General features: G+C 40.5%; 1 protein-coding gene across 1 annotated transcript in view; it reads left to right on the forward strand.

Moving 5' to 3' along the window:
* Positions 1-5,647: 5,647 nt before the first annotated feature.
* radil2b (Ras association and DIL domains 2b) overlaps positions 5,648-13,141 on the forward strand; it is a 32,130-nt gene continuing 24,636 nt past the window's right edge. The window contains exons 1-3 of the mRNA XM_059531682.1: positions 5,648-6,035; positions 7,973-8,290; positions 12,239-12,471. Of these exons, the coding sequence (XP_059387665.1) occupies positions 5,902-6,035; positions 7,973-8,290; positions 12,239-12,471 (685 nt within the window). The 5' untranslated portion in view covers positions 5,648-5,901. The remainder of the gene's footprint in view (positions 6,036-7,972; positions 8,291-12,238; positions 12,472-13,141) is intronic.

A 13,141-nucleotide genomic window follows, 5' to 3' on the forward strand; every position in this document is an offset into this window, starting at 1 on the left:
CGTAATAAACAAATCGCTAACACTTTAAAATAAGGTTCATTAGTTAACTACATTAATTAACATTAACTAATAATGATCTGCACTTATACAGCAATTGTTCATCTTTGTTCATGTTAATTTCCACATTTAATAATACTTTATTAAAATCTTGTTAATATTAATGCACTGAACTAACATGAACAAACAATGAACAGCTTTATTTCTATTAACTAACATTAACAAAGATTAATAAATACTGTAACATGTATTTCTTACTCATTACCAGATCAGGGGCAGAATAGGAAGAGTCTTCACAGAATGCGGGTGGGATGATCTGCATGAGATGCTGCATTGAAGACAACTCCGAAAATACAGGACAAGCCCCGTCCCGTATTAATTCAAAACGGGACGCGCTATTTCATTCTCAAATACGGGACGATTCCGTATTTTAAGGGATGGGTGGCAACCCTACACACAGCAGTGAGAAGTGAACACACCGTGAACACACACCCGGAGCAGTGGGCAGCTATAGATCCAGCGCCCGGGGAACAACTGGGGGTTCAGTGCCTTGCTCAAGGGTAACTTCAGTCATGGGTATTGTTCATTCACCTCCCCCCACCTACAACTCCTGCCAGCATCGAAACTCGAACCAGCGACCTTCTGGTAACTAGTCCGTCTAACCTTTAGGCCACAGCTGCCCCCCAAAGGGTTACAGTTTGGGGTCTGTGGTTGTTGGATTTTGTTGCATAAAAAGGGTTTGAGATTATATAGACAGACAGATAGATAGACAGACAGATAGACAGATAGCCAGATAGATAGATAGGTTGGTTGGATGGATGGAGGGATACATACACTGAACAAAATTATAAATGCAACACTTATGTTTTTGCCCCCATTATTTATGAGCTGAACTCAAAGATCTAAGACTTTTTCGATGTACACAAAAGGCCTATTTCTCTCGAATATTTTTCACAAATCTGTCTAAATCTGTGTTAGTGAGTAATCCATCCACCTCACAGGTGTGGCATATCAAGATGCTGATATGATAAATCCTGGTTTTTACTGTACAGGGCAGATGGCAGACAGCGTGTATGGCATTGTGTGGGTGAGCGGTTTGCTGATGTCAGCGTTGTGGATCGAGTGGCCCATGGTTGCGCTGGGGTTATGGTATGGACAGGCATATGTAATGGACAAACGAACACAGGTGCATTTTATAGATAGCATTTTGAATGCACAAAGATACCGTGACGAGATCCTGAGGCACATTGTTGTGCCATTCATCCACGAGCATCACCTCATGTTGCAGCATGGTAATACATGGCCCCATGTTGCAAGGATCTGTACACAATTCCTGAAAGCTGAAAACATCCCACTTCTTGCATGTCCAGCATACTCACATGTCACATGTCACCCCTTGAGCATGTTTGGGATGCTCTGGATCGGCGTATATGACAGCGTGTTCCAGTTCCTGCCAATATCCAGCAACTTCACACAGCCATTGAAGAGGAGTGGATTAACAGCCCACAGGCCACAATCAACAACCTGATCAACTCTATGTGAAGGAGATGTGTTGCACTGTGTAAGGCAAATGGTGGTCACACAAGATACTCACCCTCCGGACCCCAATACAGTAAATATGCACATTTTAGAGTGTCCTTTTATTGTGGCCAGCCTAAGACACATCTGTGCAATATTCATGCTGTCTAATCAGCATCTTGATATGCCACACCTGTGAGGTGGATGGATTATCTTGGCAAAGGAAAAGTGCTCACTAACACAGATTTAGACAGATTTGTGAACAATATTTGAGAGAAATAGGCCTTTTGTGTACATAGAATAAGTCTTAGATCTTTGAGTTCAGCTCATGAATAATGGAGGCAAAAACAAAAGTGTCGCGTTTATAATTTTGTTCAGTATAGATGGGTGCATGGATGGATAGATGGAAGAATACATGTTTGGATAAATGGATGGATACATAGAGGGATAATAGATAGATGGATGGAAACGGATGGACGGATTGATAGATGGATGAATGACTGGTGGATGGATGGATACATAGAGGGATGATGGATGGAAACGGATGGACGGATTGATAGATGGATGAATGACTGGTGGATGGATGGATACATAGAGGGATGATGGATGGAAACGGATGGACGGATTGATAGATGGATGAATGACTGGTGGATGGATGGATACATAGAGGGATGATAGATGGATGGTGATGGATTGACAAACTGAAGGATGGATGAATGATTGGTGGATGGATGGATGAATTCGTAGATGGATGCATGGATGGATGGATGCATAAATGGATGGATGAATAGATACATAGATGGATGCATGGATGGATGGATGCATAAATGGATGGATGAATAGATACATAGATGGATGCATGGATGGATGCATGCATAAATGGATGGATGAATAGATACATGGATGGATGGATGAATAGATACATGGATGGATGGATGCATAAATAGATGGATGGATGGAAACTAGATAGATAGATAGATAGATAGATAGATAGATAGATAGATAGATAGATAGATAGATAGATAGATAGATAGATAGATAGATAGATAGATAGATAGATAGATAGATAGATAGATAGTCGTAATGTCACGTACGGGAACACAGGAGACGGAAGATCCAAGTGCAGTGTGAGTTTAATAGGGTTATCCAAATTCAGAGTCAAAACAAGCCGGGGTCGTAACCAAACATCAGTCCAAAGCAGAAACAAACAAACAAACAAACAGGAACAGGAACAGGAACACGAAGACTAGGAACGCGAGGAAACTTGGTGACAGAAAGTAAGGACTCCATGTAGACAAACAGAAAAGGTCTGGTTAATATAGGGAGGATAATGACTAACAAGTGAAGACACCTGAGTGCAATTAACAGGAGTGCAATTAATAGGTGCAATTACTGTGATGAAGGGACAAGGCTAGTGGGAATTGTAGTGCCTACGGTGAGGTGCCTATGGGGAAGTGAGACTACTAGTGGACACCCAGGGAAACAGAGACCAAACAGCGTGACATTACCCCCTCCTCCATGGAGCAGCTACCAGATGCTCCACCCGAACCCAAGAAGAGACCAAGGAATACAGAGACCAGGAGGGAGGTGGAGCAGCGGAGGACCAGGGGGAGGGACGGAGGGCCAGGTAAAATGGGGAAACAGAGACAAGTGCAATTGACAAAAACAAGGAACCCAGGAGGAAGGAGGACCGGCGGAGGACCAGGGGGAGGGACGGAGGGCCAGGTAATAGAGGGTAACAGAGACAAGAGGTGCCAAAAAAAAAAAAAAACAACAAAACACAATTCCAGGGGAGAACAGAAAGTTCAGTGGTCCAGGGCCGAACCGACAGGGCAGGAATCCAGGGTGGCACAAGGTGGAATTGGAGCCATGCGGTTGAGTCAGAAACCCACCAGGGCGGCGCAGAAGACCACTACATCCATGCGGTCGAAACAGAAGCCCACCAGGGCGGCGCAGAAGACCACCACCACAACCGTGCGGTCGAGACAGAAGCCCACCAGGGTGGTGCAGAAGACCACCACCACCGTGCGGTCGAGACAGAAGCCCACCAGGGTGGCGCAGAAGACCACCACATCCGTGCGGTCGAGATAGGAGCCCACCAGGGCGGCGCAGAAGACCACCACAGCCGTGCGGTCGAGACAGGAGCCCACCAGAGCGGCACCGAGGACCACCACAGTGGGATCGATGATACATGAGAGCAAGTCTGGATAGGCAAGTCTGAAACAGAGAACATGAACAAGTTAAGTGTGGCCTCAGTGGCCACGACAGGATCAGTCGAGCGCTCAGAGAGTTCAGCTGAGACGTGGAGAGGCTCTGGTAGTTCAGCAGAGACGTGGAGAGGCTTTGGTAGTTCAGCAGAGATGTGCAGAGAGTTTAGACTGGATTCAGGAAGATCAATGGTGACTTGACTCTGCTCATGAGGATCATTGGTGACTTGACTCTGCTCATGAAGATCATTGGTGACTTGACTTGACTCCTGAGGTCTAACTGTGGTAGTGCTTAACTCATGAGTGTCAACGGTGACTTGACCTGACTCTGGAGTGTCAACGGTGACTTGACCTGACTCTGGAGGGTCAACGGTGACCTGACCTGACTCTGGAGGGTCAACGGTGATCTGACTCGACTCTGGAGGGTCAACGGGAACCTGACTCGACTCTGGAGGGTCAACGGGAACCTGACTCGACTCTGGAGGGTCAACTGTGGCTTTCATCCCGTGTAGAGGCGCTGGGCCGGCGGCCATCTTGGGCAGTGGCGCTGGGCCGGCGGCCATCTTGGGCAGCAGCGCTGGGCCGGAGGCCACCTTGTGCTGAGGCGCTGGGCCGGCGGTCATCCTGGGCAGTGGAGCTGGGCTGGCGGCCACCTTGTGCTGTGGCGCTGGGCTGGCGGCCATCTTGCGCGGTGGCGCTGGGCTGGCGGTCCTACTGTCTGTAGACCCCGGTCTAGAGTCGGCCATCCCAACGAGAGAGACAGGTGTGGCTGAGTCATCCCCCCGAGATCGATGCTGTAGGTAACTGGTGAACCCCCAAATGTCCAGGATCTCCAGCCCCTTCATCTCCCACCCAGGCAAAGGGTCATCCAGGCAGTCGTTGAATAGGTCCTTCAGGGCCTCATCATTATACCCCAGCCCCACTGCCATTGTCCAGAACATTTGCGCCAAGCCGCCCACCTCACTCCCCTTTTGACGGAGAGTGGTTAGGTTTGAAAGTCTCCCCATCCGCTCCTCTATGGTGGCTGGGGAACATATACGAATTCCCACACCGCTGGATCTTGACATGATGGAGTCCTTCTGTCACGTACGGGAACACCGGAGACAGAAGATCCAAGTGCAGTGTGAATTTAAAAAAAAGTCAAAACAAGCTGGGGTCGTAACCAAACATCAGTCCAAAACAGACAGAAACAAACAAACAAACAAACAGGAAGAGGAACAGGAACAGGAACAGGAACACGAAGACTAGGAACGCGAGGAAACTTGGTGACGGAAAGTAAGGACTCAATGTAGACAAACAGAAAAGGACTGGTTAATATAGGGAGGATAATGACTAACAAGTGAAGACACCTGAGTGCAATTAACAGGAGTGCAATTCATATCTGCAATTACTGTGATGAAGGGACAAGGCTAGTGGGAATTGTAGTGCCTACGGTGAGGTGCCTATGGGGAAGTGAGACCACTAGTGGACACCCAGGGAAATAGAGACCAGACAGCGTGACATGGAATGGATACATTGATGGATGGAAGAATAGATTAGCAGCAGAATGGATTAATAGTCGGATGGATGGAAGTGTTAAAATGACCAAATATGATAATGACAATATTATCAAGTTATAAGTTAAGTTATACTGAGAAGTCAATTTTCTATCAATATTCAATATTGTAACAGTAGTCAATATCGTAACAATGTTAATGCTCACCATGTTTTTTTATATGGTATTTTTACCGTGGTATGTTGGTATGGTATTTATGTTTTTAATGATTTGACTTAAACTTCAATAAAAAACACACTTTTTTCCATCCCGAAGAACCTCCCTTCAGCGCATCAGCAGCACGTGTAGCTTGTCTCAATATCCAGTAAGTTGTCTGTATAGACAGTATTTTTTTTTTATTTTTTTTTTTAAGAATGACAGGCACGCGCATTTTAAACAGGGTTGACTCGGGAACGCGCCCATGATGCCCACAAGTGCTGCCCACGTAGACAGTTCAGCGCGTTTGAGACGCAGCGCTTTAGCAGCAGAAAGTTTCCTTCTGGGTGTCATTCTGCTCACAGCATTGATTTGAAGAGTTCACGTTGCTTGTGGAGTGATGTCGGCCGGTTCTTAGAGGAGTATGATATGTGTGCTCATTCTAACGGCCCGTTACTTTGACGACACGACCTCTGGACAGCTTTGGGAATGATGATCGGTAACGAGCGGAGCTCACAGACATCCAAGCCGCCTCCTCCAGCCTCACCTGCGGCTTTACCGCTCAGCGCTTCCCGCAGAAGATTCTCCCGGGTCGGGAGGAAACACAGCAATGGATCCGTCCAGTGAGTTCACTTCTGAAGTCCCACTTACTGTACATATACAACCTTCAGAAAGGACTAGTCATTCATAAGCTGTCCGTTTCTTATTAGATTTATAGTTAACACGTTAGCCAAAGAGATACAAGCATAGCTTACTGTCATAAGAGTTGATGTGTTTGGACATTTGAAAGTTTTTTTTTTTCAAACCTAAAGCAGCATGTATTTTCTCTCTTTTATATTAGCCTGTATTAAATGAGATAACATTTTTATCCCACCTTTAACGTTTATGTTTGATCCTTTTTAAATGCCTTTTATGATTTTTACATTGGTCTAAAGACTTTATAACAAGACTTTCAATTGTAAAAAGTGTTGTTACTAAAGGCTACTCAGCTAAAATAAAGTACGTTCTAAGAACGTTGTAGTAACGTTACAATTATGTTGTGAAAATGTTTTTTTTTTTTTTTTTTTTTTTAACGTCCTGTGTCTTCAAATTGCTGTTTGATAAATGTCTTTAAGAAATGTTTTTTTTCTTTAGTTATGGGAACATTCCATTTTATTGTTGTGAAAACATTATGAGGACGTTAGTTATAACATTAGCTTAGTAATATGCATACATATATATATGTATATATATATGTGTGTGTGTGTGTGTGTGTGTGTGTGTATAAAGTTTTAGAAAAAAATATATAGTTCCACTAATGATGTATAATTAATGTTTTTGTGCTAATGTTTTGATGTTTTTGAGAATAATTTTGAATGAGTGTTTTATTAATGTTACTGGAAGAACATTGAGAGAACCTTGCCAGAACGTTCTAGAACGCTTGTTAGCTGGGTATGTTCTAAGCCAAGAATGAAATAAAAAATAATTATTTAGATATTTATTGTGTAAAAACAATTTTTTCACTGGCATAATTCTCACCACAATAAACGACAAAGGAACTAACAGTGCAAATAAGAAGTTGAGACTAAATATGAGATGTCATGTGTGGAGAATATCAAGGAAAATATCTAGAATATTTTGTTGTGTTATATCCGGTCAAGCTGCAATTTTGTAAAATTATGCTAAATAGAGTGAAAATAGCCAATTATTCATTTGTATTTATGGTATGAAACATGCTGTGGAATTTGCTAAATTTATTTATAAAAATGTATAAAAGACAAAATTGCTTTTTTTATTCTTTAACTTGTTTCTATTATTTTGTTTAAAATATCATTTCCACTAAAGTCTGAAACATTATATTCCACATAGTCTGAGGTTTAAATAACAGTGCACTCTTAAAATTAAAGTTCTCTATTAGAATTGATGGTTGATTTATTGGCATCATGCACTTTTTGCATCCATAAAATCTTTCCATTGCACACTAGATTTTTTATAGTGGAAAAGGGTTCTTTATTTGTTTTTTTAATGTTCGTCATCCTAAGAAAAAATGGTTCTTTTAAGTATTTGGGGAACCAGAAATGGTATTCTTCTATGGCATCACAGTGGGAACACCCTTTTGGAACCTTTATTTAGAAAAGTTTAAGGTGGAAATGTTCATGTGTACGTCAAAAAACAAAACAGAACAACAACAACATTTTGATCAGATGATTTCCTCTTCTTTTTTTGGACACTAATAGTTGAAAAATTAAATGAGTTATAGTTTTAGAACATTTCATTTAGGACCAGTAGATGAGGAAATACATGGTAATAGTGACGCAATTAGTGAAAGCTGAAAAGGAGCTTTTGTGCCACTGCTACTGAAATAAACTGATTACTGGATTGGAGAAAATCCTCCCAAGTATTATGTAGAGCTTTGTTTTGTATGTGTGTGTTTTTTTAAGTCTCTTTGTTCATTTTGTGAACATTGCTGTTCATTAACTAGGGGCAATTAGTGTAGCGATGAACAGCCAGACTGAAGTGACGTAGGTTTGCATCTACAGTCCAGTGGAGAACAGAGCAATCATTCTGGTTCCTCTTCCAGGTCCAGCTCATCCAGCGGCACAGCCAGATCAACGGAGAGCGTGGGAATCCGACAGCCAGCGAAGAACAAGATCCGGCGTCACCAGCACCGTCTGTCGGTGGTGTTCGGCCGCGGGCCCAGAGGAGGTTCTGGAGAGATGGCCGCTGAGGGAGAGGAGGCGCTGGTAACAGAGGACCCCTCCGAACTGTCCAATCACATCACGGCTCCAGGCATTCTAAAGATTTTTGGCACGGAGATCTGTGAAGGAGCCAACTACAAGAGCGTCCTGGCCACAACACGCTCCAGTGCCAGAGAGCTGGTTAAAGAGGCACTCGCCAGGTGGGCCAGAGAATATTGCCACTGATTTTGCTAATGTTTTTAGCATTACCCTTACGAAAAATAAGTTTATTCACGTGTGCTATTACAATACTTAATAAAACAAAAAATAGTAAAGTATGCTTTTAGTTGACTTTTTATGTACTTCTCAGAAATGGGCTTTATGCACTCCTCAGAAATATACTTAAAATGACATTTAAGTATACTTGACTTATACTTACAAAAAGTCTAAATATATTTGAGCTATACTTGTGCTCCTAGAATCTGTTACAGTTTTGATGCTGTTTAATGTCAGATGATCATGTCACATGTGTTAGTATCTGGTGTTTCTTTTTTCTTCTTCAATTGTGATTTTTGGAAATTCTGTACAGAAGATGTGTACTAGGGCCCTCTACCGTATAACAATGAAAACACAGATTCTAGGAGCACAAGTATAGCTCAAATATATTTAGACTTTTTGTAAGTATAAGTCAAGTATACTTAAATGTCATTTTAAGTATATCTTAAAAAGTACATAAAAAGTAAACTAAAAGCATACTTTCCTATTCTTAGCTTAAAATAAGTATTCTAATAGCACGCTTGAATAAACTTATTTTTCGTAAGGGCCCCCTTTTTGAGCTTAGACATTAAAATGCACTATCCGAACTTAAATTATTGTAATTCATGAATGCTTTGGAATAACAGACCTAAGGTTATAGATTTGTAAGTTTGCTGAGAAGTAAATGCACTGCACTAAACATTTTATGTTTTGCACACAAAAATATATAAAAAAATAGTACGCACACGAAATTCAAAGCCATATATCAAACCAAGTTGTATTCCAAATTTGAAGTTGATATCACAAAAAATGAGGTTCCTGTACATTTTGTTTAGCCATTTTAATTTTGTTTAACTTCACAGATTTTTGTGTTGAAGTGTTGTTCTGTCACAACATTTCCAGCTAACCTTTTCACTACTTTTTAAAAATGTTTAATAACTTTATGCACTCATAATGTTTAGAGAAAACATTCTGAGATCAACGTTCTCCAAACATCCTTGTGATGTTATTTTTACTTGGTGAACATTTTAAGAAATGATAATTAAATCATTGAATAAACACAGCAATACAAATTTTAATATTCATAGAAAATTTGAAAAATGAAGTGTAAAATAATGTTACATTTTGTATGTTAAAAATAAAGTTAGTGGAATGATTTAAGAAACATTTGAGTAACATTTCTACAATGTTATGATCACCACAAGAAAACTGCCTGATAAGAGTAATTTAAGTACAGTTTTCATGGTAATGCATTATCTAATTTCAAAAAGGTTTTCATCACAGTATTTAAAGGGGTCATGTGATGCGATTTAAATTTTTTCCTTTCTCTTTGGAGTGTTACAAGCTCTTGGTGCCTGAAGAAGATTGCAAAGACTAAAGTCTCAAATCTAAAGAGATATTCTTTATCAAATTTAAGACTCGTCCACACCCCCCAAAACGTCTCATTCTAACACATCCCCACATCTACATCACTATGTTGGAAGATTTGCATAATGCCGCCCAGATGTTCACGCAAAGAAAGAAGGCATAACTTTTATTCTCTCTGTTGCCGCCTGTGCCATGTCGTGGAGTCGCTGTGTGTTTCGTTGTGAAAGCGAAAATACTTTGTTTGGCCTTCCAAAAGAGGACAAGACTAGGAATCAGTTGAGTTGAGTTTCAACACTGTTCCAGAACAGTTCAACCCTAATATTCAGATGTGTGCAGTGCATTTTGTGCACAAAGGCTGTTTATATAAAGTTGCGCAGTTCAAACTTTGCAAGGGTAGCCTGGCGCTTCTGACTCACAGCTTGTAAGTAAGTTTTTTTTATATTTAAATAATTTGCCAATGATGATTTCAAACGCGTATTTTGAGCAGAGTAGAGCTTGTTTGTTGTTTCTCAGATCACAAATGCACAAATGTTTTACAGTATGTTTAAGCGGCGTGATATGCAACACAATGCTTATCGCGTCTCCAGTACTGTCACGTACGGTGATACAAGAAGCACAGAAGAGATCCAAATGCAGGTAAAGGTTTATTGAGGGTAATCCAAAAGGCATAAACAGTCCAGGCAGGGTCAAAACCAGAAAATCCAAACACATAAAAACAAAACAAGAAAACACGGAAAGAACAGACTCTGGGAGGTATCACTCATACGACAAGGACTCCGTAACACAGACTCAGACAGACCGGGTATAAATACACAGAAGGATAATGGGGAAACAGGAGACAGGTGGGGAACAATCAATCAACTAGAACAAGGAGGAAGGTGACCAAATAAGGGAACAGGAAGTGTTAATATGATAGACACCGTGGGAACTGAGGACACCTAGTGGATACCCAGGGAACACAACCCAGACACTGTGACAAGTACGCACCAATCTGTAAATTACTTTAATTATTCGGTTGATAAACATGCCTTACACTCCCTCTGATGCGAAATAAACCACTATCCCGAGTTATTCAGTTACTCCTAGCAGTAGATTGACTGAACTGCTAAAAGAGAACCGATAATGGGATGTCCACGAGCAGAGCAGCTGGACATGTTCGAATCTAAATTCTGCTTTACTTCCTTTTTCCGGAGGTACCTTTTTCTGAACAAATTTTGAAAGCAGCATAGCTGTATTCTTCGCTGCCTTTGATATCCCACAATCCTGTGCATTCCATTCTGTGATGTTTAAACAAAAAAAAAAAAAAGGATGGCGTCTGAAAGTTTCGTCTGGTGGTCCCGTTTGTGTGCAAATGTACATTTCTGACTAACTTTTTGAACCTTTGATGTTAGTTCTAGCGAGAAATCAGTATTATAGTAATTAAATATTTGTTTAGTTATCACAAAAACTCGTTGTTTTCGGATGCAGCCATAGAATGTTGAGGGGCGTAACATTTTCATCAAATGCCTGAGGCATTTAGCCAATCACAACGCGCTGGATAGCTGGCCAATCAGAGCAGACCTCACTTTTCCAGAGCGATGAGTTTTGTAAAATCGAGGGCATAGGGGAGAAACAATAATGTACATTATATGGAAAATAATGTGTCTTTTGAACCTGCATAAACACATTGCATTAGACCAAATACTCAGAATAATGTTCTTTTTGGCAGCATCATATGACCCCTTTAAACTTTCAAAGGATACCTAATTTATGATGATTACTAAAATATGTAATAGGGAAAATGCACCAAGTGTTCTAACACCAACAGTTAATAAAAGGGTTTCAGTGTAAAAGCTAAAAGACATAGCTGTAAATGCGGTTCAAATATATTCAGGTATGTGTGAAATGATGTTTAAATTTGTCTTATAATATTTTGTCAATATTTAAAAATCATAATGCGGTTGCTATCTGAACAAAAAGCCCAGATGATTTTCTTAAGAATCTGGATTTCAGTAAATGCACAAAACGGCCTTTGTGCACATTGGTTAAAGTCCATTGTAACGGCAGGAGAAGTTTTCATACCAAATGTCTCGGTTGGTTTGGAGAAGTTTGAAATTCAAGGCAAAATGAATTCCTCGGTGAAGCCACTTTGGATCGAATGCTGCGTCAGCACTCAGAAACTGAAACTCTCCTTTCTTTCACAATCCTACAGCTAGAGTGTGTGCCTGAACGTTTTCTTAGTTTGTAATGTTTTACCATAACTGTTTTCAACACTGATAATAATCAGAAATGTTTCTTGAGCAGTAAATCATCATATTAGAATGATTTCTGAAGATCATGTGACACTGAAGACTGGAGGAATGATGCTGAAAATACAGCTGTGCATCACAGGAATAAATTACATTGACTATATTTAAATAAATAAATGCAGCTTTGGTGAGCAGAATAGAGTTCTTTGAATAACATTAAGAAAACTAAGTGACCCCAAACTTTTGTACAGTAGTGTGAATATATGTCCTAGCATTTCATACATATCAGTCATTCTGCTGTTTGTATTTTTATTTCAGATACTCCCTGAGCAAAGAAGACACTGATGACTACGTGTTATGTGATGTGATCGGCTGTATTGGAAACCAGTGCTGGAGGACTGAATGCGTTCGTGTGGTAGGAGACAATGAGAAGCCACTGTTGCTGCAATCGCTCTGGAAACCCAAAGAAGGATTCGCTCGACGCTTTGAGATCCAGCGCAAAGCCACTGTAGAAGAAAACAACTCTAAAGACCAGGACACTGTGACCGCTGGTACATGATTCCTCATGCATAATCACATTTTCATTAAAGATGAAGATAAAAACCAACCATTTTGATGGGTTTACTGTTTTCATCATTCTGTAGGCACTTTTTCTTCCTGTCTACAGACAATTGTGTGCATTTGGTAAGACAAGAAACCAGAGTTTTACTACCACTGAGATAATGATTCAATTTTGATATGCAGAAAGCCCTACAATTTTTATTTTATTTTAATTAGCTCTTGCCAACTGACAATAAAGTAAAGGTAAAGCGGTTAAAGTTGTATTAAACCGTTTGCAAGGCAGCACTGTATTTATATTCCTCCAAAGTTCTGGTTATTGTTGTTCTAAAGCCCAAACAATTAACACAAGTATTAATACTCTGAAATTAATTTGGCAATTTGCTAATCAGTCATTTTGGTTTCTTGAACTCGAAAAACCTGTAACAGAATGTTCAGCTTTTAAAATGTATTGGTGTATTCTAATATTTGCATACTGAATTGCAATTTGCAGTCTTTCTTGCACCTATTTGCATATAAACTATGATTGGTCTTGCATTTAAATAAAGGATTAGTTTACCCAAAATTTTAAATTTGCTGAAAAATTACACACCCTCGGGTGAGTTTCTGATTTGGAGATATGTAGCATTGCATCAGTGTCTCAGCAGTGGATGCTCTGCAGTG

Source organism: Carassius carassius, chromosome 40, assembly GCF_963082965.1.
Source record: "Carassius carassius chromosome 40, fCarCar2.1, whole genome shotgun sequence".
Taxonomy (NCBI): domain Eukaryota; kingdom Metazoa; phylum Chordata; class Actinopteri; order Cypriniformes; family Cyprinidae; genus Carassius; species Carassius carassius.